The sequence below is a fragment of the Aphanomyces astaci genome, assembly GCF_000520075.1.
Source record: "Aphanomyces astaci strain APO3 unplaced genomic scaffold supercont1.57, whole genome shotgun sequence".
NCBI lineage: Eukaryota > Oomycota > Saprolegniomycetes > Saprolegniales > Verrucalvaceae > Aphanomyces > Aphanomyces astaci.
Genome location: NW_009798320.1, coordinates 93,994 through 117,793, shown reverse-complemented (window position 1 = coordinate 117,793; position 23,800 = coordinate 93,994). Strand labels below are relative to the sequence as shown.

At 48.9% G+C, this 23,800-nt stretch overlaps 9 protein-coding genes across 12 annotated transcripts; 4 read left to right on the top strand and 5 right to left on the bottom strand.

The window, feature by feature from the left end:
• Nucleotides 1–8: 8 nt before the first annotated feature.
• On the bottom strand, nucleotides 9–1,481 carry H257_14370. 2 transcript variants are annotated; one of them, XM_009842144.1, is made up of 6 exons: nucleotides 1,340–1,481; nucleotides 1,087–1,286; nucleotides 940–1,024; nucleotides 808–875; nucleotides 216–754; nucleotides 9–164 (listed from the first exon to the last, which is right to left on the bottom strand). In XM_009842144.1, exons 1-6 carry the CDS (start codon nucleotides 1,424–1,426, stop codon nucleotides 136–138), a joined length of 1,008 nt encoding a protein of 335 aa, XP_009840446.1. In that variant the 5' UTR covers nucleotides 1,427–1,481; the 3' UTR covers nucleotides 9–135. The 2 variants fall into 2 exon arrangements, with proteins under 2 accessions (XP_009840446.1, XP_009840447.1); XM_009842145.1 differs by having other exon boundaries at nucleotides 940–1,286.
• A 748-nt stretch (nucleotides 1,482–2,229) lies between these two features.
• On the bottom strand, nucleotides 2,230–3,053 carry H257_14369. 2 transcript variants are annotated; one of them, XM_009842143.1, is made up of 2 exons: nucleotides 2,973–3,053; nucleotides 2,230–2,739 (listed from the first exon to the last, which is right to left on the bottom strand). In XM_009842143.1, exon 2 carries the CDS (start codon nucleotides 2,737–2,739, stop codon nucleotides 2,308–2,310), a length of 432 nt encoding a protein of 143 aa, XP_009840445.1. In that variant the 5' UTR covers nucleotides 2,973–3,053; the 3' UTR covers nucleotides 2,230–2,307. The 2 variants fall into 2 exon arrangements, with proteins under 2 accessions (XP_009840445.1, XP_009840444.1); XM_009842142.1 differs by having other exon boundaries at nucleotides 2,308–2,910; nucleotides 2,973–2,993.
• A 634-nt stretch (nucleotides 3,054–3,687) lies between these two features.
• On the top strand, nucleotides 3,688–5,033 carry H257_14368 (hypothetical protein). The gene is made up of 4 exons (XM_009842141.1): nucleotides 3,688–4,207; nucleotides 4,287–4,449; nucleotides 4,515–4,673; nucleotides 4,754–5,033. The coding sequence occupies exons 1-4, from the start codon at nucleotides 3,711–3,713 to the stop codon at nucleotides 4,868–4,870; spliced, it is 936 nt and encodes a 311-aa protein (XP_009840443.1). The 5' UTR covers nucleotides 3,688–3,710; the 3' UTR covers nucleotides 4,871–5,033.
• A 535-nt stretch (nucleotides 5,034–5,568) lies between these two features.
• H257_14367 (AGC protein kinase) lies at nucleotides 5,569–8,102 on the bottom strand. Its single transcript, XM_009842140.1, has one exon. It carries the CDS (start codon nucleotides 7,960–7,962, stop codon nucleotides 5,671–5,673), a length of 2,292 nt encoding a protein of 763 aa, XP_009840442.1. The 5' UTR covers nucleotides 7,963–8,102; the 3' UTR covers nucleotides 5,569–5,670.
• Nucleotides 8,103–8,439: 337 nt separating this feature from the next.
• H257_14366 (hypothetical protein) lies at nucleotides 8,440–9,021 on the bottom strand. The gene has a single exon (XM_009842139.1). The coding sequence runs from the start codon at nucleotides 8,951–8,953 to the stop codon at nucleotides 8,513–8,515; it is 441 nt and encodes a 146-aa protein (XP_009840441.1). The 5' UTR covers nucleotides 8,954–9,021; the 3' UTR covers nucleotides 8,440–8,512.
• On the top strand, nucleotides 9,000–9,852 carry H257_14365 (hypothetical protein). The gene has a single exon (XM_009842138.1). The coding sequence runs from the start codon at nucleotides 9,083–9,085 to the stop codon at nucleotides 9,401–9,403; it is 321 nt and encodes a 106-aa protein (XP_009840440.1). The 5' UTR covers nucleotides 9,000–9,082; the 3' UTR covers nucleotides 9,404–9,852.
• A 131-nt stretch (nucleotides 9,853–9,983) lies between these two features.
• Nucleotides 9,984–13,890, top strand: H257_14364 (hypothetical protein). Its single transcript, XM_009842137.1, has 7 exons — nucleotides 9,984–10,242; nucleotides 10,300–10,447; nucleotides 10,519–10,977; nucleotides 11,116–11,451; nucleotides 12,248–12,541; nucleotides 12,675–12,840; nucleotides 13,238–13,890. Exons 1-7 carry the CDS (start codon nucleotides 10,001–10,003, stop codon nucleotides 13,771–13,773), a joined length of 2,181 nt encoding a protein of 726 aa, XP_009840439.1. The 5' UTR covers nucleotides 9,984–10,000; the 3' UTR covers nucleotides 13,774–13,890.
• An 18-nt stretch (nucleotides 13,891–13,908) lies between these two features.
• On the bottom strand, nucleotides 13,909–20,476 carry H257_14363 (hypothetical protein; the record flags this gene model as incomplete). Its single annotated transcript, XM_009842136.1, has 21 exons — nucleotides 13,909–14,135; nucleotides 14,236–14,526; nucleotides 15,049–15,366; nucleotides 15,434–15,535; nucleotides 15,648–15,956; nucleotides 16,331–16,493; nucleotides 16,545–16,714; nucleotides 17,078–17,281; nucleotides 17,331–17,414; nucleotides 17,672–18,381; nucleotides 18,442–18,470; nucleotides 18,528–18,595; nucleotides 18,686–18,778; nucleotides 18,861–18,947; nucleotides 19,083–19,195; nucleotides 19,298–19,358; nucleotides 19,491–19,562; nucleotides 19,707–20,043; nucleotides 20,091–20,130; nucleotides 20,192–20,301; nucleotides 20,367–20,476. The coding sequence occupies 21 exons, from the start codon at nucleotides 20,474–20,476 to the stop codon at nucleotides 14,085–14,087; spliced, it is 3,522 nt and encodes a 1,173-aa protein (XP_009840438.1). The 3' UTR covers nucleotides 13,909–14,084.
• Nucleotides 20,477–20,725: 249 nt separating this feature from the next.
• Nucleotides 20,726–22,250, top strand: H257_14362. 2 transcript variants are annotated; one of them, XM_009842134.1, is made up of 4 exons: nucleotides 20,726–20,904; nucleotides 20,967–21,323; nucleotides 21,401–21,674; nucleotides 21,736–22,250. In XM_009842134.1, exons 1-4 carry the CDS (start codon nucleotides 20,802–20,804, stop codon nucleotides 22,202–22,204), a joined length of 1,203 nt encoding a protein of 400 aa, XP_009840436.1. In that variant the 5' UTR covers nucleotides 20,726–20,801; the 3' UTR covers nucleotides 22,205–22,250. The 2 variants fall into 2 exon arrangements, with proteins under 2 accessions (XP_009840436.1, XP_009840437.1); XM_009842135.1 differs by having other exon boundaries at nucleotides 20,726–21,323.
• The last annotated feature ends 1,550 nt before the right edge of the window (nucleotides 22,251–23,800 follow it).

Here is a 23,800-nt window from a genome sequence, read left to right as displayed (position 1 = left end):
AATGCATATTTGTATGCTACTCTAGTATATTACTGGAGGTGTTCCGGTTAATTCAACTCTCCTAGCTCTGATTGGTCCCACGTTCACCAATGAGCGAATTGTTGACCCCACTAATGAACTTTTCGGCTCGCACGGCTAAGCTTTATTGATGGCCCTACATGCCCCTAAACGAACCATGACAACCACAGCCTACGTGGAGACATGACGGTACGCACCTTTGCAAGTGAAGTAGACGACACTGGCCACCACCAAAACATGTTTGGTGTGCACGGGCCATTCTCTGCCCAGTACGATCACCGACAGCCACGACGCTGGTTTTGCAACTGGAGTTGCGCGCTTCTGTATCGACGATTCTTGTTCATGGCTGGCATCAGCTCCTGGAACGGTCTCGGGAAGGTTACATTGCGAGCTCGACTCACACGTCGCGGGTTGTTTCGACGCTAGCTCCTGCTGCAGCCGTTGGACTTGTTTCTTTGCTGCGCATAAGTCATCCTGCCACTGCGTTCGCTCTGCAACGTGACGAGATTGCAGAGTAGCAATAGCTCCACTGATATCATCCACTGGCTGAACTCTAGTCGGTCGTACTTGCGCTGCCACCACCGTTGTGCGCTTACTTCGTTTCACTTTTAGCGATAACGTCGACTTGTCCGCTTCATTCACATCAAAAGCAGCAGCAGCGTTGTTCTTGTCCGTCACGTCGTCGTCGTTGTCGCTGTCGTCGTCGTCGCTGTCGATGTCAAAGCTTTGGTTTTTCCTACATTGAAACGTGTGGAGCTTGCAATAACGAGGAGTAGTAGGAGTAGCTACAGTTTGGCCGAATCGAGCAACTGGGCCGATACAAACATGTCGTTCATGTACGGAATGTGCCCCAGTACCTACGTATACATACATGTGTTATCGTGACCCTTGTCTACTAGTAAGAGAAAACGCTACTGGTACATGATTCAATTTGGTCAACATGGGCTTCTTGCGGTTGCGCGCTACGATGGAATCGCCCACGCTGTGCGTCACATACGCGTCAAACCTGTGGAGTATCATCACGTCACACCAATTGAGGAATCAAAAGGATAGGGTGACGTTGCCCACTTGAACAGCAACAACACCCCTTCGGCATCCGTCGGACAACCAAACGACACGACGTCGCCCATCCGCAATGACGTTATCGTTGTCACGGCAGTGTTGTTGATAGCGACAACCCCGATGGGGCGAAGCACCGCACTCTGCATGTCCGTGGACACGTTGATGATGGCATGCATGGGCTCGACATGGTTGGCTGGTTCGAGCACCTGGTGGTCATGTCAGTCAGGAAGGATGACGAAGTTCAAGGAAACGGGTATACCAAGTGGCACGTAGTGTCGTCAGTTCCCACGATGTTGAAGCCAGGTTTGAGCTCGTAAATGTCATGTCGACATTGCAGCACCAACATATGAGGGGGATGGATGGACACTAACCTGACGTCAAAGAGTAAACTCAACCTCGAATGTCCTGCTGTGCGGTTTATATTTAGCTCTATACATCAATCGCATCAGAATTATTACTACCAGTACAGTACCATTAGTATGAGATCAACTAAAGACACTTGCATGGCACTTCACCAGTTCCAAACACATTACCGTATAGTGTATATGTATTGCGACAGGTGATATTTCACAACCAGCCGACATTCGTTCTCAAAACTTTGTTAATCCATTGCGTCATACAAATTTGAAGTATATTCAACATGTTCACAAGTAAATATCAGTTACTTCCACAAGAAAATTATCAGTTATGTACTTGTATTACAGGAGTCGCAATAGATTAATCCGTCGCAATACATATACAATATACGGTAGATTACTACTGTAACATCAATCGAGCATCGTCAACGGTGTTTTTATTTCTATTTCAATTTGTACGGATTTAGAATAACGTTAGAAACTCTTGCTCTATCCGGAGGGTTTGTTGCTACTATAATAGTACTGTATTTCACACGAAAATACAATTTCTGCCATCGAAATTTCTAAAAAGTCCGGATACTGCCAAAATAGCAACCGTAAAAACGAAGTTTGACTTTACCCTATGCTTTAGCAATAGGTTTGAATTTACCGTTGGAGATACCATCTCATTTTTGCTTAGCAGAAATAGAGCCACCCGCCGTTCGACATGTAAATGACAACGGCAAGTGCCGCAGATTTTGACGGTCGAGAGTTATATGAGTGCTGCTGAAGAACATCATCACACACACAAACATGGGAAATGTTATGTGACACTGTTGTTGATTTCGCTGCATTTCAAGAAACCGTGGAATGATTATTTCTCGGTAAACAATTACGCCTTGACTTGGTTGCGCTTGGTCTTGGCGACCGACTTCTTGAGCACGCCCTTTTCAATCTTGGCCACGCGGTTCAATTGAGTCCATCGGGCAAGCGCGGCACGCTTCAAGTCGCCGCGGTAGAAGTTGCGGGAGATTTCGGCGCGGATCGTGTGCGCGTTGGCGCGGAAACCCTTGTTCAAGGGCACCGAGTGGATCGACTTGACGGGGAAGTGGGCGTTCTTCGCGATCTTCGTGGTCAACACGACCTTCTTATCGTTCAACGAGATGCCGACTGCCTTGTTGGCGGACAACGCGTCGTACTTGCGGCTGTGGCGGTTCAACAAGTTGAACTTGGCGCGCGAGAAGTCGCTGTTGGGTTGCACACCCTTGACCAAAAAGGCGTTGTTGTTCTTGGTCAACAACCACGTCAAGGTATCGTTGCTCATCTACGCATCAACACACACACACACCAAACATGAGCGTCCTTCCCTTGAGTCGCTGCAACGCAATCGAGTTGGTGGAGGATGGCTGGCCCTGTCTGTCGCTGTTCCCCTCGCCTGTGGAATCACATCCAAACAAGACACCATCCACCCTCCCCCCCGCTTCATGCACATAGTCTAAGCATCGTCCCCGTGCTTCTCCACATCCACACACACACACACAACCAGCATCGACATACCTTGGTTTCTTGTGTTGAGGAAATGCAAACCCAAATTGAGTCGAGGCAAATGCTGTGTCAGCCAGCCAACCAGTCTTCTCCCCAACCAATAATCGTGCCCAATCGGATCGACCAATCACGGGACCACATCGTCTTTTATAATATCCACCCAATATCTCTTTGTTTGTATGGAACACTTGGACGTCTGTATTATAATTTGTACAATGTTATCCGGAGGTTTACCATTGTATTCGGATGCGTTTTGGACAGGCGAGACAAGGTGATGATGTAAGCTAGAGATGTGAAGCTCACACACACTTGGAGCTACTGTACTGTAGCAGCGTTAGTTGGCGTTGACTGGATGCCGCCATCGTGCCGCAATACCAATCCTGCGGCATGTATATCGCTTCAATTCCCACGCATTTCGGCTACTCTGCATGGAGTTCGCAAAACCAATACACGGCAGCTTGCAACTCCACACAGTGTGCGCTTCGACTTAACAAGCAATTCCCAACCCAGCCACATGCACACGCTACTTGGCTCGAGTCCTAGTCCTTTGTCATGGTGCCTTGGACTCTCTACCTTGGCTTGTAACTGAGCGAGTGCAAAGGTGAAGGCGCCGACCAGTCCACACTCGCCATTCGTTCGGGCAAACCAACGCATTTGATTGGCTTATATTTTCATTGAACCACCAATAAGATAGCAGTCCGGATCGAGCCATTCACGAAACTGACCCATTTAAGAAAACTACACGTCAACATGAAGCTCGATGCAGGTGCCGTGGCCGCGCCTTTCTGCGACGCCATGAAGGAGTACGTGAACAAGGAGCTCCATGGCGTGGGACCCAAGTTGGTGGGCTTCCTGGCCAACGACGACGCGTCTGCGCGCAAGTACGCGGAATGGACGGGCAAGGCGTGCATCCGCGACGGCATCCGATACGAATTGCGTGAAGTCCAAAAGGAGTTCCTGCAAGAAGCTGTCGAGGACGCGAACCGGGACCCCGAAGTTCATGGAATCCTAGTCTACTATCCGTGCTTTGGCACGTTTCCATCGTTCTACGGTGGCACCATGGACGACTTTGTGCGCGACAGCATTTCCATCAAGAAGGACGTCGAGGGGTTGTGCCACTTTTACCGGTCCAACTTGTACCGCAACATTCGATACGTAGACGACGAACGCACGCAAAAGTGCGTGCTCCCGTGCACCCCCCTTGCAATCATCAAAATCTTGGAACACCTCAACATTTACAACTTTGGGTACGTACACTGTACATACAACGTCATACATTGCTCACTCCATCTCCCATCGTCACACATGTTCTTCGACCATCCGCAGGCAACCCGAAGGAGAACACTTGCTCGGACGACGCATCACCATCATCAACCGAAGCGACATCGTCGGACGTCCACTGGCCGCCATGCTCGCCAACGACGGCGCCGACGTCTTTAGCGTCGACATCAACTCGCTGTACTTGTTCCGCCGCGGCAAACTCATCGAAGTATGTCCATCACCCCCCGCATGTTCATCTCCCCTTCTTTCTCATCGTACCTCATTCATCTATAGACGGACGAAACCCCAGAGTCGGCATGCCGCAAGTCGGATGTCATCATCACGGGCGTGCCGGTCAAGAGCTACAAGCTTCCGCTCGACTGGGTGTCGGAAGGCACGGTTGTCATCAACGTCGCCTCGTACAAGAACGTCGACGAACAAGCGCTGCTCCAGGTAAAAATATATATATATCCAAATTATCCTCCAATCGATATATATATATATATATATATATTTCTGACTTGGGTTTATAGATTCCCAACGTGACGTACGTGCCGTTGGTCGGAAAGGTGACAGTTGCCATGCTCGAGCGCAACCTCATGCGATTGTATGAAAACTTCCACATGAAGCCGCGCAAGTTGTGGCAGTAGACAGATCATCGTCATGCACTGGATAACTCTATACCATGATATTGCATCCATGAGACAGTATATGATTGAATCCGTGATTGCCCTTGACGAGATGCCAGAGGTACTAACGGCACTAGTACAGTACCACCTATTATACCTACTATAAATACATACTTCATCACCCCATCAGTATACACCCACACATCTCGACTGTAATATCCCTAACAACATTAGCTCATACTCTTGAGATCCATTGCAAGCGGGCGCTACATACTAGTAGACCTTTGGATAGCCCCACAGTCTTCGTACTACTAATACTAGTACTACTATTATAAGGTATAACGTTACTATTAATATTATTATTACTACGTACTACTGTAGTAGTACGTAGTAATATCAACAGCACGTTCGGTGTACTAATAGTAGTACTAGTACGACGTATACAATAATCCGTGACCTGACGTTATTAATATTAATATTCTATAATAGTAGTACGATTTATATTAGTACTACTACGACGCTTACTAGCATCACTGTAGTACTATTGCAGTATACCACTTCGTAGTTATACTGCAGTACGTAGTGTACTGCGTGTGTCCCACAATGATAACACTTCACTGCGTACATATCGTGGTTCGTTTCGGTGCCAACTACTTAGTAGTACTACCGCCAATATTGTTCATGCTATATGTAGTAAGTACTATTGAACGCAACACCAGTTAATACTAGCACTTTTTCTACTATTAATAGTACATACTACTACTAGTACTAGCATTAGAATGATTATACATGGGGTACTACAATTCGCAGTTGAAGCATGATCACACATCGTGGGTCGTTGTCGGGTTCTGCACGCTGAGATGGGGATAGTGTTGGAGTTCGCTCCAGTTGTCGATTTGCTCTGTGCATCGGTACGTAAAGTTGGCAAACGCGTCGACGTGTGCTTCGGGCATGTCGAAGTCACCGGCATTCCGTACGGAGGCGGGGATGTCGTCCTGGTCGCTGGGGCGGGGGGCGTCTGCTGTGATGTTGGGCACAAACGACGGGCGCACCTGTCGCATATACACCTTGTCCCACGGCACGTCCGCAAAGAACGGGTGAGCCATCACTTCAGTGCCGCCGTGGAAGCCAAGGCGGAGGTGCGGCTTGCGGGTAAGAAGTCCGCGAAGGAGACTCCGCGCATCGTCGGAAAAGTACTTGGACGATACATCCAGTGGTTCGTGCAGGATATTGTAAAAGTTCTTTTGCCGGTTCGTGTTGTAGAACGGCGTGCTACCACTGAGCATTTCGTACATGACAATGCCAAAGCTCCACCAGTCGACGGCCTTGCCATATGCTTTTCGCCGCAGCACCTCGGGGGCGAGGTACTCGGGGGTGCCACAAAACGTGACAGCGTCGTGGTCCAACTTGACATGTTCCTTGCTCAAGCCAAAGTCGGCCAACGCGATGAACCCGTCGCCGTCCATGAGGATATTCTCGAGCTTGAGGTCTCGAAATACCACGTCGCATGAATGCAAATGGGTAAATGCTAGCACCAATTGCGCGCCATACAGCCTCGCTTGATGCTCCTTGAATCGCCGCTGCTGCCGCAACATGTGAAACAGCGTCCCGCCGACGTAATAGTCCATCACCAAGTACAAGTTCCCTCCATTTTGGAACGCATACCGAAGCCGAACAATGAATGGATGGTCAATATCTTGCAGCAGCTTGCGCTCGGTTCGGGTGTGTTCGACTTGGGCTTTGGCCACCACGTGCTGCTTCTTGAGCACTTTCATCGCGTACGTCGCGCCCGAGGATTTCCTTCGCACGAGCATCACCTTGCCGAACGCGCCTTTGCCCAACACCTTGAGCAAGTCGAAGTCATCCACTGTCATTGAGGTCTTCTTGACAGGGATAGGGGCGTTGCGCCGTTGAGTTTTGCTCAAGAACTGATCCACGACGTTCACATTGTGCCACCTAGCTTCGGTTCGGAGGAATTCATAGGCGTTGGGGGCGTCGAAGAAGCGAAAGACAGGGTCCAACACGGTCTGCGTGATGGACGACGAGCTGCCGCCGCCGCCATCCGACGACCCCGTCGGCCCCGCCGACATGGTGATTCCCACCGAGTTGACGGATTGATTCGGGATCTGCTTGCCGAACCCGATTTCATTGGACGTTTCCCAGCTCACCCACCGTGGCCCAATCGAATGCTGCAGCTGCGGAGGACACTTGGTACTGGTTGTGCACTCTAGGAACCCGAGGTTCCCGAGCCTGGGCTGCAGGTTCGCCATCACCGCGTGGTTAAAGATCAGGTTGGACACAAGCACGCCGCCATACCCGTACGCCAAGAAGTGAATCTCATGGGCTGCGCTTGGAAAGATAAAGTGCTCCCATACATGATGGACATGCTCTTCCGGTGTGGACGAGCACGGGATGGCGAGTTTCGTGGCGCCGCGGAGCACAGAGTTGACGTTTGGGTTGAGCACGACCACGCCAAAGCCCTTGTCGATGGCCTTGCGGAAGTACGGGAGCATGCTACCGACGTTCACTCCCGAGCGAAGCAGGAGGCTGCGGCTCCAGATGCCGCAAGTGGACCCGCGCGAACTGCACACGAACACCAGCAGCTTCTTCGTCACGTTGTAGTTCTTGGACGCGAAGAACTGGCACGATGCTGGCGCCCCAGCGTACGGGATCGAATGCTGGACAAAGTCGAGTTCAACGCTCATGCGCGCATGGACGTACGCGATGACGTTGGACAGCATGGCCTCCGAGTTGAGGATGGATGTGTCCATGATGCGCGCACCTGTGGCACAGTCGCAGAGGAACCCGGATACGCGGTTGATCGAGTACTCGGGATCGGGGAACTCGACTTCCCGACGGGTGTCGTCGTCTTCGTCATCGTCGTCGGCCGTGACCGGCATGGCGTCAGAAGGAGCAAGGCCCGTGGTGTTGTTGGTGTGGGTCGGCTTGTGCTGCTGCTGCTTCATGTAATACTTGGGTTGAAACTGGGTCGCGACAGAGTCAAAGTCGCATGCGAGCATGCCGTGGCCACTCGCTTTGAAGCCTACGTTGGATGCAATGAACATGGATTGCGACTGTGCTCCTCCTCTTGCTGATGGTGGTGCTTCCGACATGAAGGAGATGGGGCCAATGGAACGAGAAGGCAGGCGGTGCAAATATGTCCGCAGCACAGGGCGGTGTGATGGAGCAGGAAGGCAGCTGGAAGTGCTGTGGCGTCCTCGAGCTGTAGGCAGGGAACTGCACCAGATGGCTGTTGTATGTCTCGAAATTGCACGCACGAATAAGAACAAATAAAACGTTACGCGTTAAACACGTTAAATGGAGTAACAAGAGTCGTAATCTCTCTACCACTTTGTACTACCAACAGTACCCACGCTCCGCGCCTTAAGTATACTAGTACATATAACGCCATATTAAATGCCACCAATGGCACGAATACGTATCGTTCATTGGAATACTCGACACGTCGTCTTTCTTGTGTCGACCCCTAACCGAGTTGCTGGGCAATTAGCAACTCGTTTTAACGGTATGGCTCTTCGAAAAACGCACTAAAAAAAACAACGTTTTACACGTTAATTTGGTAAAGGTGTGTCGTGGACGACCCGACCCAAGCTGTTGCTGCTGCGGGTGCATCTGCGGACATACCAGGGAAGGCCTTGCCGATCACGTAGGAGCGCATATACAGGCGATAACAATGCGACACATGCTAGCTTGAGTTACGTTCGTCATGGACTGTTCGCGATGGGGCAAGCGCTCTCCGATCTTGGCGAGGTATTGAAGAATCAACTTGGTTCTCCATGTCAGCGCATCGTGAATCCACGCGATAGGTATGTACAACAACGAGGAGTCCCCCACACTTTGTGGCAGGCCAGTGTAGATAGCCGTATGGCGTGTGGAGTCGCTCGATAAGAGTAATAAGATTCGCATGCTTTTCTGCTGCCTCGCGTTCCGACGTACAGGAGAACGGCGATGGAGCATCAGTGGACCACACAGGCAGGCATGGAGATCACCACTTAACATGGAAGGTTGTATGGTGTGTACAGCCGACACCACCGACGCATCAACCCGCAAAGACGGCGCGACTGTATGTACCGACCGATGCATCCCCAGCAACCTTCATGCAAGTGACAGCAACTGTCGACCAAATGGAGGGATTTTTTTTTTAAATTTACGTCGATCTTTTTCTTTTTTATTATTGTACTACGCTCTACAGTAGAGTGATTGACAGAATGTATGTCAAAGACGATCTCTCTCAAATCGACATGGACAACGCAGGCAACCGGCATCTTGGAACTCATCGTGGGGCCAGCCAGGCTCATGGCAGCATGGGAAGTGCATGTCGACGACGACAATCTCTGTATTGGCTTCATGCGTCTCGCTTGGGGATTCCAGCAAGGTGTGCCCTGCAAAGCCACACTAGTGCAAGTACACCAACCTACCTACATACCTATACGTATACAACCTGCATACACTTCAGTACCTTTCTACTGTATGTATCCACCTACGGTTCGTAGTGCCTGGCATGTCTCAGCGCCGCGGTGGCCTACATGCTGAGGCGACGCCAAGTCCAACAAAGCCGAAGACTGTTTCTTGGGCCACGGTTATTGCGAACATGGCAGCCAGCCATCTACATGGTATGGCGTAGTGGTGCAAGATGTAGCTGGTGATGTCGGAACTCTGGGGGGCGTGGAGCAAGCATGTGCGATCGAGTTTGGCCCAGAAGACATCCGACCTCTATCAGCAAACGAGATGGTGTGGACGATAGACAGATCGCACACCCCACGAGTCGTTCGTTGCCGCTGTGACCATCACAACGTTTCGCAAGTTCTTTCGACTGGTCATAAGCCACTGGTAACCATACGACCCCAACTCCATTGGACACTCAGCCAACTGCCGAGGTTGCCATGGGCAGTAGGTTCCACATCGGTGACGGTGCCGAGACTCCCCATGGACGGACGGACAGTTGACGCAACTCGTGTACCAGCTGCGCCGACGACTTTGCAATATCAGAGTAAAGGATGTGTGTCTTATCAAAACAATTATTTTAATTGCATACAAATACAAGGTTGGATTAACTCGTGGAATAATATCATCGTCCTACTTACCCCTAAGCTCAGTATCATCTCCCATTTGTCGTCTTTCCAGAACTCAATGCTGCTGCATCTGCCGAGTCGCGCCGCCTTCCATGGCCCGTTGGTTGCCGCTGTGCTTCTCGCGCTGACAAGCCCATCACAGGGACACCACCCCGTGCTCAATGCGTTTGTGGAGCACCCTGCGACGTGGACCAAGGGCCATCGCGCGCTGCACGACGAGCAGGTCGACGTGACGATCGGCATCGCCGCCGCGACACCTCGGGCATTGGAGGACCTGTTCTGGAGCGTTTCAGACCCCACGTACGTATCCACTCTCTGCGCGATCGTTTAGTCACGTTGCGTGTATGCTGAGGCTAGAAATGCAGCGTACGGCCGCCACTTGTCCGCCGACGAAGCCGACGCATTGACGTCGCCGCGACCGGACGCCGTTCCTTCCATCACCCGTTGGTTGGCAGAACACGACATTGCCGACGTGGCGTTCTCCCCCGCTACCAATCGTCTCAAGGTACCGCCACCCGCTGCTTGTTCGTCGTCCGTCATGTCGCACATCCCACCCATGCATCATGCTTCTGGTAGGTGCGCGGGTCCGTTCGCTCGCTAGAAGCCGTCTTCGCAACCGAAATCCATGCCTACAATGGTGTAGCGGGCCACCCCGTCGGTCGCGGCAATCGTCGCATCTTGCGCGCGTCCCAGCCGCTCGCCATGCCGCCATCGATGCTATCGGACGTGTCGTACATCAGCTTGAACGCTTATCCACTTGGCCGGCTGCTGGCCACCCAAGGCCACGGCAAGCAGCACGGCAACGAGTCGAAAAACAATACAAGTAGCACCGTCGATAGCGTCCGCGATGGCGGCGGCATCACGCCCGCCTTCTTGCGCGAATGGTATGGCGTGCCCAGACAAACCAGCGCAAACGAGACCAACGCCCAGGGCATCCCCGAGTTCTACGAAGAAGCGTGGACTGACAAGGACCTCTCGACCTTTTTCAACAAGTACATGGATGGCGACGCTATTCCTACCCTGGTCACTCATCAGGTGCGTCCTACACATCCACAACCAAAAACTATCCAAAAGCACATATATATATATATATCTTCAACATGTCGCGCTTGTTTTGATGCGTATGATATATATTTTGATGCGTATGATATATATATATATGCTTTTGTGTAGGTACCCTCCCGGGACGACACAGAGGGACAGGCATCTGCAGAAGCGTCGCTGGACTTGCAGTACATTACGGCGCTAGCCCCGCGCACCACGACATATGTGTGGTCCCAGTCTGGATCGAATCCATTCTCCGCCGCGGACGAGCCGTTCGTCGAGTGGGCAGAGGACATTCTGACCATGAAACAGCCGCCATATGTCGTGTCTCTGTCGTACGCGGATGACGAAGAGCATATATTTGCCGCGTCGGAAGCCTACGCTCGATCGTTCGACCCGCTGCTCATGAAGTTGGGCGTCCGCGGGGTATCGGTGTTTGTGGCCAGTGGCGACGACGGCGTCGCGGTATGTTTGTCTTGCGTTGAGTATATATGGTGCACTGATATTTACGTTGGACGTGGGATACATGAAATATAAAATATTCGAATCCATTGATTGATCTTCGTGAGTTTTTTGTCCAATGGATAGAGACTAAGCCGAATCAAGCGTTTGGATTGGCAGAAAATATTCGACACAACGTGATTTTTTGATTGGCTTAACTAGAAAGATTGGATGGTGATACTAGTATGTTTCCTGCAATCTGATTGGCTCATTATGCTGCTATATGTACTTACAGTTAGTTTTGGTTGGGTCGATCCATGTATTCATTTTCCATATTTTACTCCAGTTTAGAGTTAGAATAACCAAAACCCATACGGGTATGTTGTTTGATTCTCTTTTTTATATGCGTTTGTTGTTTACTCCACGAGTCATTCGTGTTAGCCAATCAAATAGCAACTTTCATTTCTTTTGATCCAATCATACTGCTTTGCTCGAGTTCTGTAATGATTTCAACTATAATTCCCCTATAATATTATTGGCCAATATTAGTACGTGCGAAAAGCACATTATTATGTGATAACTCCCGGGAGTTATGATTGCTATATCTATCTATCTATTGTATCTAGTCGTCGACCACCCACACTATTTTCTCGATCGCAACGACCGTGGCTAGTATCTAGTAGCTAGTAGCTACTAACCACTAGCGACATTGATCTCATCTTGACCGCTGCTTTGCGTTTGAATGTGTATGGACGTGCGTGGGTGTAGTTAGTTGGGTGTAGTTGTTACCAACATGTATATATAAAATCTATGATTCTAGGGCCAACGTCCTGGTCTACGCAAAACCAACATTGACAACAAGTCGGAGTGGTGCAAGCAGCATGGTCCCCAGTGGCCCACGTCTAGCCCGTACGTGACCTCCGTCGGCGCCACGATGCTGTCCAAATTAACCGACTCGTCGGGGTTCTTCAACACGCTGGACGAAGTCGTGTGCACGAGCTCTTTGGGGTCGGCCATCACGTCCGGCGGCGGCTTTTCCACGCAATATGCGCGGCCTGCTTACCAGGACGCCGCCGTCCAAGGGTACTTGGCCACTCGGAACATCCCGCCACCGGTATGACATGTACTAATCACATGTATATGAAGAATACCTTGTTTGAACAACACAGTTGATACATATTATATGTACTGGTTGCATGAATGTATATATATACACCTACAGTACCTTGGTGAACATGTGTTTGTAGAGCTTCTTCAACGTGTCCGGAAGAGCGTATCCGGATGTGACAGCGTTTGGTCACGACTACATTGTGGTGCTGAATGGCGACAAGGCGCTGATCTCGGGCACGTCGGCGTCGACGCCCGCGTTTGCCGCCATGATCACACTCGTGAATGACCTACGATTGAATGCTGGTATGTCGATTCTATATTTATGTATATATATATATATCGTTGTAAAACTATCTCCAGTGAAAAATGGAAATATATATATATATATATATGAATCGATGTAGAATCGGATTGTATTCAATATATTTACGTACGATATACTACAACGAACGATGATGCTACGTAAAAGTGGTGGATACGCAGTGAATGTGGATATATAGGTTTATCGATATTGTACGTTGAAGTGTATTTTTCAGTCTATATATATATATATATATATAGTAGTCCTGGGTATATATATATATATATACCAAGGACTACTCTATATATCGAACAGACACATGTGTATCTACATAAATCTCGACTTGAGCGACGACGAGTTGTATATATATATATTCCTATCATTGAATATTCTATATAGGCAAGCCAGCGTTGGGGTTTATAAACCCGGCGTTGTACCGTCTACAAGCCGCGTACCCTCTCGCATTCCATGACATTACCACGGGCACGAACGCCGCGGGGATGGGACCGGGCATGCCCGTGTGCGACCTGTCGTTTCATGCAGAGAGTGGATGGGATGCCGTGTCTGGGCTCGGCAGCCCCAATTTCCCCGTGCTGAGTCAGCTGCTACTGAACGTCGAAGACGTGCTAAGTGATACCAAAGTACTGGCAAATGTGCCACCTCTATCGAACCAACAGATGCAGGAAGACGCTTCTGGCAGTGTCAAGACCCTGGTGGGGGCGTCCGTGGCGGCGCTCGTGGCGGCGGTGGCGGTGGCGGCGGCGGCTGTCGTCTATGTCAAGAGGCATGCGCGAAAGGCCGAGTACTGCGAAGTGGACGTGAATAAGGGCGATACGCCAAAGTACCCGAGCCAAGACAAGACGGCCGCGTCGATTTTTACCATTGACGATGAGGATGAAGAGGTCGAGTTGACTGAAGTCACACTGGATCGGTAGGAGTTTGTGGAATAGTACTACTACTAGTAGTAGTACGTAGTAGGTGTGTACTGAATACAAGAAGACGCTACTATAAGAGTAGGCGTTGATTTGCTATGATCGTTTGATCAAGCGGTGGACAACGACACGAGTGGACGGAAGGGAGTGCAACTCGATCAAAAGTAATAGTAGTAGTAGTAGTACTAGATCCACTGAACAGGTCATTATGAGTCGCTAAGTAGTTGATCGTGGACAGTTTTTGGTCGTGGGTACTACTAGTACACATATTGTACCCTAGTACTACTACTACGTAGTAGCATCGTTTCACAAAGTTAGGGGTGCTGGTGGTGCAGCCGCTTCAATTCGGCCAACATCTCGTCGAGCTATATAAGTATAATATATAAATACATGAGATGGAATACGAGATTGGGTACAATTGCTCGATATATATATATATATATATATTCATATATATATACATACCTGGGCTTGAAATGAAGCGATTTCTGCGCGTTTGACGGCCATGGCTTGTTCGTGGCGTTGCTGCAGCTGCATCACCTCCATTTTGCTGCTCTGCGTGGCGTTCTGGAGCAACACGTGCAGCTCGGTCTCGCGAATCGCGTGCTTTTGAGTGAGCGTGTGAATTTGCATCTCGAGCGCGTGGTACTGCAGCATGGACGGAGTGTTGGGGACCGACAGCCGCGATTCCAATGACTGCACGGCGGCCTCCAATATCGGCACCTGCGCGGCCACGTCGGCGTACTTGCGGCAATCCTACAAGAATGTCACACGAGCCAAATGTCTTGAACTACATGGATGGACACTGTAAACACCAAGTCAGTCAGATGTCGTCGAAGGATATTGTATTAAAAGAATGTCAACTTGAGTCAGATAGATACTTTCACTACTCAACTATCCACGACATGAAACATACAAGTATATAAACATATACTGAGAATAATGGCCTCGAAAAAATAGAATGGTAAAAACAAATCTCCATTGAGCCTGTGATGTACTCACCTATCGACAATATGAACATGCATCATAATACAACATATGCTCTCCATGTAGGATATAAAAATATTTACACATGTATATAATATATATATATATATTATACTATACTACACTGTGTCAAATATATATGTAGATATTTGTAGATGTATAAATAAATATGCACATTTACCCTATATATATATATATATAGGGTAAATGTGCATATATATCTTCTATATATATAGAAGATATATATACAGAGGAGGACGCTCGAATGTAGTGGTGTATATATATGTATACCGCTTGCGAAGCTGATAGTTTGTCGGACAAGTGCAAAAGTTCTTCGTGCCAGATGTCCTTTGCTTGCTGCATCTGGGCGTTGTGGGCATCTTTCAATGCATCCATGGCTGCTTTGGCCACGTGAGCTTGATCGTCCTTGGCTTCCTTTTCCCGTACTTGTGCTGAAATGTCTTGGGGATGTGTGGTGTTGCTGCCTTGGGGATGTGTGGTGTTGCCCAAATTAAACGCATGAATCAATTGCCGTCGAGCGTTTTCGCTGTCGTCTAGTTGACGCTGCAGCGCCAGCTCCCGCTCCATGTGTTGCTCTCGTAGTTGCTCCTATCACCACCAATCCATTGGTAGAAATGTTACAGTTGTCGACGACGAATACAGTGAATTAGTGTACCAGTGTCGCAGACGGGACCACTGTATTGGTCAGTGGCTCACTTGCTTTGTCCAATTGTCGTGGTGGTTGTCCTTTGGCTTGTTCCAGCCTTCGTTCCAATTCCTACCCATCAAAACGACACATGACAACGTCAACTATTACTGTACATTACTACTATTACTGTACATTACTACTAGTACTAGTACTAGTACTACTACTCGATGGAGGTTCGTACCTTGATTTTGGCCAGGTAGAACCGCCGCACAGTGGCGACTGATTCGGTGGATTCGTCGTCCATGTTTGGCTTACTCTCAAGTTGCTGTCGAAGTTGCTGCACCACGCGCTCGTGCTGCTGGCGAAACCGCGTGAGTTTCACCTCGTGCTGCGCTTCTATTTCCAGGCGTTGGTCGTGCAGTTGCTGGATCTGGCGCTCCAGTTGCGCCACCACGTCGTCAGGTTTCGACGCCAGAATCAAATTCACCAAACTGTCTGGATGGCGCTTTTGCATCGCCACGTGCATGTCCTTCAGTTGAGCCTCCAAAGTCTACACTAATTCCATTACGTATGACACTCATTTCAATCAATACATGACACTAATTCCATTACGTATCACACTAATTCCATTACGCTCATTCCATTACGTATGACACTAATTCCATTACGTATGACACTAATTTCAATCAATACATGACACTCATTTCAATCAATACATGACACTTGCATGTCCTTCACTTGAGCCTCCAAAGCCTACACTAATTCCATTGCGTATTACACTAATTCCATTGCGTATGACACTAATTCCATTACGTATGACACTAATTTCAATCAATACATGACACTCATTCCAAAAAGGTCTGATGTTGTGCACACGAATGTAACTATGTATCGTTGTTGCAAAGGTACTATTATAGTACGTACCTGAATGCGCCGCTTGTCGGTAGTACTACTAGACGGGCGATGCGACTTGGCCTTGTTAGTACTCGTCAAGTGGTGGAGTTGCTCCTTTAGTTGCTCGTTCGAGTGCTGCAGTTGCTTGACCAGTTCGTCTTGATCGTCGATGAAACGCTGGTTTTGCACATACCTACATATATATCATGATATTTTATAATAAATAAATATATATATATATTACCATTCGAGTTTCGACTGCAGCGATGTGATTTGAGCGTGGGCGTCGTGAAGGTTGATGTCGCTCTGTCGTTTGAATGCTTCAAATGCTTCGTTTTGTTGCTGGAGGGTGGCCATATGGACGCCTCCCACGCGGCACTCGACGTCCACTTTGGCTTTTTTCACTTGTTCTAGCTATATATATATATATATATTATATGTCAATGTTTCCATCTCTAAATATGGATATATATATATATGGAATATCGCTCCACTCACACACTGCTAAACCACATCCAAGTAAAAAACTACCCATACAATTGTTGTATATAGATCGGAACAATCGAAATGTTGCACAGTCGGTGTAGACATAAACCGTTTCGCAATAGCAAAGTGTCGATTTATACATATATTAAAAGACATATAATCTATAATAAGACATATTATGACAAGACACACATATATTATACATGTAATAAGAACATTGATAGATAACGATCTATCTCGATACACAACTGCCTCCATATGAAGTACACACACACCCAAGTACGTACATACCTCCATCTTGAGCTCTCGTTCTCTGCGACTGTGATCTTTCCGAACATGATGCAGCTCATCTTGTAGCTCCAATACACGGCCTTCCGCCCGTAGTTGAGCGGTCAAGGGATGGGCTCCAGATGGGGGGGGCGGTTGGGTGTCTAGTTGGTGGCGCAGATCTTTGATCGTGGCCTGGAGCTCTTGGTTGGTCACGTGCACGTCATACTATATAATACTTATCATCCAAATATCTTGACGCATCCATAGGAATCACCTGCAGATCCCGCCGGACGTCGCGGAGTTGGTGCATGAGCCGCTCGTTCTCGACTTGATACCCCTGAATCAACGCTTCTTGCGACTATACATATAATACACGAAATACGTCATAATATATATATATTTATATGCTCCAGTTCATTGTTTTTCATGTATAATATATATATACTCCAGTTCATTGTTTTCCATGTACGTATATATATATATATATGGGTCAGTCTTATGTCCATTGTTTTCCAAAGGACGATATATATATATATATATATATACAAATACTCTAAATACTCCAGACTTTTGTTTTCCATATAAATATATACTGTACATATAGACCCGTCTTACATCCATGTCTTTGCGTAGAGCGTCCCAGGCTTGGCTAGTCATGTGCACGCCTCCACTGGTACTTGTGACAACGTGGGATCGCGCCTGCGACAGCGTGTGGACGTCCTGGTCAGACGTGGCCAATTGGTGTCGCAGAGCTAAAATCTCCCTCTGGGCGGCCTGGAGCTGCAGTTTGATCTGGTTTTCTTTGGTCGAATATGGCGTGCGCAAGTGGTACTTATCAATCGACGCGTGGGTGTCCGTGGTGTGGACCGACGCATTGGATTGATTCAGCGTCGTTTGCAACGAGTGAAATTTGGCTGCGATTTCATTGGCTGTGTTTGACTGTGTTGGTTGGTGGTGGTCCGGTGGTGATGGCCGCTCGAGTTCATTCTGAGCTATACAAGGGGTCTCAGGTTGGGGTACTACATTAGAAGCAGTGGCCATAACAACAGAGCCTGGCACTGCCGCCATCATCATGGAAAACGGCGCGGCGGTGGAACATGGAGGAGGGGGAGGGGGGGGAACGATGGATGGAGCAGGCTCCAATTTCCCTTGTGTCGTGCAAAGGGTTGGGGGATTTGGGTCGGTGGATGCTGGTTCCATGGCGGGTTGGTCTCGATCCAAAGGCGGGGAACTGACGTCCTCGACACCATCCACAGACCCAATCGTTTCCACTTTGGAGCGGAGATCGTACTTGAACGACAGAGTCGGAGGGGGTTCGAGATCATCTACTCCCGTGGTCAGGACTAGTAGTACTAGCTAGCTAGAGGAACTAGTAGGGACGGTACCTGGCAGTGCTGCCAAGCTGAATGCGGGCCTAGCAGTGAAAATATAGAAATATACTAGTACACACGATCTAGTACTAGTACTATACATGGCAACGACGGGGATCGACGTGGGAGTTAGTGGAGGAGGTGGTGGTGGTGGCGGCGGGCCAGGCGACTACCCATATTCGTCACGTATATAATTATTAATCAATATATATATATATCAATATATATATATATATAATATATATATATGTCGACGCACCAAGCGGTCGGGATGCCGTGGCGATGGCGGAGGCGACGGCGGCTCCGAGTCTTCAAACTCGTCGTCGTCGTACTTGTCCAAGTCCGTGTTGGCCTAATGCAACAGTTAGTTAAGTGTTACTTAGTTAAGTGTTAGTTAAGTGTTAGTTAGTTAGTAGCGTCTATCTAGTACATACTAGGGTGTTGTCTTGGGTTGTTGGAGCAGTCGATGGTTCAAACTCGTCCGTGGCGTATTCGGCCTCGACCGGTCGTGAAAACAGTTCCTAACGACGCTCATTTTAGCTGGGTTTACGAATGCAAAACGTCACCTTCATTCTTTGAAATTCACTCTGGAATGGCGCGGCGGCTGGAGTAGTAGTAGCACTAGTATTACTAGGCGCAGCGGCAGCGGAGGGTACTGGCGGGGAAGCTGAGGCGGGAGTGCCGACCGAGTGATGGTAATCGACCTCTTCGTTATGATCATCCAAATCAGAATGCTCTTCAGTCGATGCGGCTGCATATCGAAACCGATCTACTGCGTCCACGTGAGAATATACAGGAAAATATATATATTATACAACAATTTCATATATATATATATGAAAACGTTCAACGGGACTATGGGATGCCACACCTGTTTGTGACGATGGCGGTACGGATGGTTGGTTGACGCGAAACGTCGTGTCGTCCTGATCCTGTGAAAGAAATTTTATAAATATATATATATATAATATGTATTTATGTCGTCCTTCTCCTGTGAAAGAATATATATATATAATATAATCAAAGTAAGGTTTTTCCATTGTATTTAGAGCATTTATTGGTACCTTGGTAAGTATTGCTGATGGTGGTGGAGCGCTCTTGACTGGAACAGATGACTTCTTGGCATATCCACCGACCTGGTCGTTCTAAAGTTAGTTGAGTGCAATACATACATATTATATATATATATATATACATATATATTATATATTATATATATTATATATACATATATATATTATATATATATATATATCTGGGGACTTTATCAGGTACAGTACTTCAAAGTCGGCAGACTCCATGCCAAGTGAATCCGATGATGAGCTACTCTGGGCATGTTCAGAGGCCGCGTCATTCTTGCTCTCGTCTTCATTGTCCGCCTTAAGGGATGGGACGTCTGATGGGGTGACAACTTCGACGGGTTTGGCAAAGGACTCGGCCATGGAGCTCCCATGGCGCTTCAAGATGTCCGCCATGCGGTCTTCCAGCGACACCTTCTTCACAAGCGGCGCTTTCTCGGACTGTTTCTTCTTCTTTGCCTTCTGTCGCTCGAGTTCTTCTTCGTCGCTGCTGCGGGAAAAGGCAGGTGGAGCCATGTCAAAGTTGTATGGATCGGCACTAGGCAAGGAACATGCGTCACGACGTGTGCGATCGAGGGCGGATACCTGTCGTCAAGTGTCGTGGTTGCTGCGGCAGGCTTTGCATCTACCGGTAGTTGATGGAGTTGAGTCAATGTGGACACACATATAGTTCGTACAACTACTACCGTTTGCTTTCGACTTGGATGACGATGGGGGGTGTTTCTTCTTCTTGGCGACCTTCTTCTTGGTCTTGGCAAACGCCGTTTGCTCGTCTTCCGAGTCTCCTTGAAGGAACCTGGAGGATACACACACATACGGTCATCGAATGATCGCAACATGCCGTCGTCATCAAGGACGTACTTCTCAAACTCTTCGTCCGACGACATGGCGTCGTCCTGCAGCTTGCGCGGCGATGGAGACAGCAACTTGGATTTTGAATTGTCCAATCGTATAGACTTACTAAACCCCATGAACCAATCAAATACGATGATTTCGATTCCATCCACCAATCAGATTGAATTATTCATTTCCTTGCATGTCCGACAGGAATGAAAGATGGCTCGCTAGAGCGTTGCAAGCAGTGTATCATCGTCGCCTACGTGCATGTTTCCACGCTGGCGCCACTTCAGAGATGAACTAGGGTTGCATGTACATGCCAATGGATACTTTGAGCGAACAATTGGTGGAAGAGAATGCTAAATTTAGCACTGGGCTCGTGTCGTTTGAGGTGTGGCAGCCATTGCACCGCTTTGCCTGGGTGATTCGCAGGCTTCCTCCAGCCAGGTTACGATCCTTATGCCGTGGGCGAAACAGTCTCCATCGTCGTGGTGGTCGTCCAAGACGACGACGTCCGGTAGCGGCCCGCGGCAGCATGCTGACCTCGTCATTTTCATTGGGTGTAAGTACACCACCCGTACACAAGCTCATATGCAGTCATACATTTTTGGGATCCAATGGTAGTATGGTATGTCATGAGTCTCTTGGCTCTATGGGCCAACAAGTTCCTCGTGTCGACAATTGCTATCGACACGAGCCTCTTGTCCATGATGCAGCTCGTCATGTCTGTGGCCTGTGGCGCGTTGGTCGAAGTTCGCGCGGTCGGCGCGGCCAAGTTTGCGGTCGACTTGCGCGGTGCTTTTATGTGGACTACTTCATTCCCACCACACAATGCACCTTCGAAAGCAGCGCATGCATACACGGCATCCCCACCACCCATCCCATGTCGCATCACGGACATGGTCACTCTTGGCGGTGTGCGCATCCTCAACCTCGTGTGTGACTTGGTGGCTCTCAAGTATATCTCCGTCTCTCTCTCTCGTACGACCTACTTGAGCATCTCTCCACAAGAATGTAGCCAGAGATAAGGCTTAGCTTGTATGCTCTATCCCCTGTAGAAACCATCAAATCGTCCGCGCCTTTCTTCACCGTCGTGCTATCGTACATTGTGCTGGGCACGCCCACAACCTGGCGGGTCAGTGGGACGCTGGTGCCGATTGTGTTGGGCCTGGCGTGGTGCTGCTGCTGCAATGTCTCCACGAGCCTGGGAGGACCTGCTTTTTCCTTCTTGTCCTGCCTCGGGCTACTGGCAGCTCTGAGTGCCAACTGCACCGATTGCTTTCAAAATGTGTTGTCCAAGAAATTACTCACATCCTCTAGCCACGCCTTCTCGTACGTCCCTACCACCGCATTATCGCATTATGCACATATGTTCTAATCATCTCTTCTGTAGAGTCACGCAACTACAGCTGTACTCGAGCCTTGTCGCGATGGGTCTCCAAGCTATCTATGTCGTGGTTGATCAGGCAACTTCATCTAGACGGGTTAGCCCGGACGGCGGCCAGCTGTTTGTGGCACTGTGCCTCATGTTGAATGGCATGGCGTACTATGTGCAGAGTGCACTGGCATATCGCGTCATGAGTCTGCTCTCGCCCGTGTCGCACAGCGTCGTCAGCACTTTGAAGCGCGCGCTCCTGATCGTGCTGTCCATCTACCGATATGGCGAACCCGCGACGCTTGGCAACTACGTGGGCATGATGTTCGTCTTGGGCGGGGTATATCTGTTCCACCGTGCCTCCAGACACAGGTCAAAGGTCGATCATGTCGCGGCCAAGATGGGCCAAGATGATGACGCCAACGACCTCGTGGCACTGCCAACCACCGCCGCCAGTCGCCACCTGCATGTGATCGCGATCGTCTAGTAAAAACTGAATATGGAATACAATATGATACTACTTCTACTACGCAATACTACATCAAAGCTGTCTCTGGTACATTTAGCAACCAGTACAAACATGGCTCTAACTCCGCCCGAATACTCCACACGGCTAAACTCCCAACCACTTGTGACACCCTGGAAGACAACATGGACTACGCTGGCAACGACTTGGCTTCGACCAAGCAGGCGGCTGCGGAATCCTGCTGTGCCGACTGTGAAAGACACCGGGATGCCAGCTGCTCGTGTGGACCAACCACAACGGCGGCACGTGCTGGCTCAAGCATACCCAAGGCTCCAAGACGACTGTGGTCGGAGACAAGGCAGACCTTCTCCTGGTAGGACCACCGTCGTGCGACACCGTCGCATCATTCATTGCATTGCTTCCGGTTAAATATGTTATTCGGATACATGCTGTACGTTGTCAAGCATCCAGACCTTTATTAGGCTTCTTGTGTCCCATGCTAGGACGCGCGCACTCGAGAGTTTTCCCCTGCTCTTTTTCTGACAAGTCCTTGAACGACCTCCCATTAGTGATGCCCTGTGTGAATAGCTCGACGCGACGACAAATGACACAGCTAATGTTGTCGCTAACGGTACTTATCTTCTGGGTTCGAGGGAGCGTTAGCTGTAAGAACAAGCGAATACTATCACAAGAATGTGTTTGTTTTTGTTGGTGGGTCGTTTAGAAAAGCGCAAGCATTTATCCACCTGCAAATGCGTCAAGAGTACAACATTACAGTGTACAGTACACGTAGCTCTATGAAGTGGCCCCGTCGAGTCTGGAGCACCATTTGCAGCGACACTTGGTGAACAATCTTCAGTGAAGACTCTTCACGAAGTACGAAGTGTAGCAACGAAGACGGGTCGGCGCTTGCTTGGCCAGACATGTGCGCATGTCAGTCGAAGACCTCGTCCTGCAACTGCATCAGGGGCTTAGAGACCACTGACGCCAATTAGAGGCGTTCGCAGCAAGGAAGGTTTTGACCAGCACAACCATCCCCTCACGCAGGTGGCTGCTGAACCAAAAGCGACCTATGAGGACAATGATGATTGTCATCACAATTGGCCAATTCCAAGGATTGTTAGTAAAGTTTTGCAGTGTAATTAGGTTTTACACTTCTAGTTTTGATAGACACAGCTGAGAGTGATGATAAAGATGAGTTGCTAAACCTCTCGATTGGATCCTTGCTTGTGTCCCTGTTTGTAAAACTGAGAGAATCTGGTCCTGAGGGCATGCATGCGACTGTATAATCAGACTGTAAAATACCGTTTTACAGTTCCTGTATTTTGATTTTGTCAACCCCAGCGGTAAAACTGTAAAACATCCGAATAATGTTATTATCCGGAAATGAACGCCTGGTGCGATGGCGTGGGAGGACGACGATGATGACATGGATCAAGCTTGGGAGATTCTTGGCTTTCATCAGTCTTCTGCGCGCCCTAAAGGCTCTATTGTCAACCGCCAGCCAGACCTACCACGAGATAGCGAGGCTGCGCATGCTCGGATTTACCTACTACTTTGACCCCAATCAATCTACCGCGAAGCCAAGTTTCGCCGTCATTTTCGAATGGCCAGACC

What these genes read in the sequence shown, in the direction of transcription:
- H257_14367 (XM_009842140.1), bottom strand. Translation starts at nt 7,962, where the DNA reads ATGTCGGAAGCACCACCATCAGCAAGAGGAGGAGCACAGTCGCAATCC.
- H257_14369 (XM_009842143.1), bottom strand. Translation starts at nt 2,739, where the DNA reads ATGAGCAACGATACCTTGACGTGGTTGTTGACCAAGAACAACAACGCC.
- H257_14368 (XM_009842141.1), top strand. Translation starts at nt 3,711, where the DNA reads ATGAAGCTCGATGCAGGTGCCGTGGCCGCGCCTTTCTGCGACGCCATG. An exon ending in CTCAACATTTACAACTTTGG is followed by an intron (nt 4,208 to 4,286) that starts GTACGTACACTG and finishes GACCATCCGCAG; the next exon opens with GCAACCCGAAGGAGAACACT. An exon ending in GCCGCGGCAAACTCATCGAA is followed by an intron (nt 4,450 to 4,514) that starts GTATGTCCATCA and finishes ATTCATCTATAG; the next exon opens with ACGGACGAAACCCCAGAGTC.
- H257_14364 (XM_009842137.1), top strand. Translation starts at nt 10,001, where the DNA reads ATGCTGCTGCATCTGCCGAGTCGCGCCGCCTTCCATGGCCCGTTGGTT. An exon ending in CCGCTACCAATCGTCTCAAG is followed by an intron (nt 10,448 to 10,518) that starts GTACCGCCACCC and finishes TGCTTCTGGTAG; the next exon opens with GTGCGCGGGTCCGTTCGCTC. An exon ending in CTACCCTGGTCACTCATCAG is followed by an intron (nt 10,978 to 11,115) that starts GTGCGTCCTACA and finishes GCTTTTGTGTAG; the next exon opens with GTACCCTCCCGGGACGACAC.
- H257_14366 (XM_009842139.1), bottom strand. Translation starts at nt 8,953, where the DNA reads ATGCATCGGTCGGTACATACAGTCGCGCCGTCTTTGCGGGTTGATGCG.
- H257_14370 (XM_009842144.1), bottom strand. Translation starts at nt 1,426, where the DNA reads ATGTTGGTGCTGCAATGTCGACATGACATTTACGAGCTCAAACCTGGC. An exon ending in TTGCTCGATTCGGCCAAACT is followed by an intron (nt 755 to 807) that starts GTAGCTACTCCT and finishes GTTTCAATGTAG; the next exon opens with GAAAAACCAAAGCTTTGACA. An exon ending in CGTCTACTTCACTTGCAAAG is followed by an intron (nt 165 to 215) that starts GTGCGTACCGTC and finishes TGGTTCGTTTAG; the next exon opens with GGGCATGTAGGGCCATCAAT.
- H257_14365 (XM_009842138.1), top strand. Translation starts at nt 9,083, where the DNA reads ATGTCAAAGACGATCTCTCTCAAATCGACATGGACAACGCAGGCAACC.
- H257_14362 (XM_009842134.1), top strand. Translation starts at nt 20,802, where the DNA reads ATGCCGTGGGCGAAACAGTCTCCATCGTCGTGGTGGTCGTCCAAGACG. An exon ending in CCTCGTCATTTTCATTGGGT is followed by an intron (nt 20,905 to 20,966) that starts GTAAGTACACCA and finishes ATCCAATGGTAG; the next exon opens with TATGGTATGTCATGAGTCTC. An exon ending in TCCTCTAGCCACGCCTTCTC is followed by an intron (nt 21,675 to 21,735) that starts GTACGTCCCTAC and finishes TCTCTTCTGTAG; the next exon opens with AGTCACGCAACTACAGCTGT.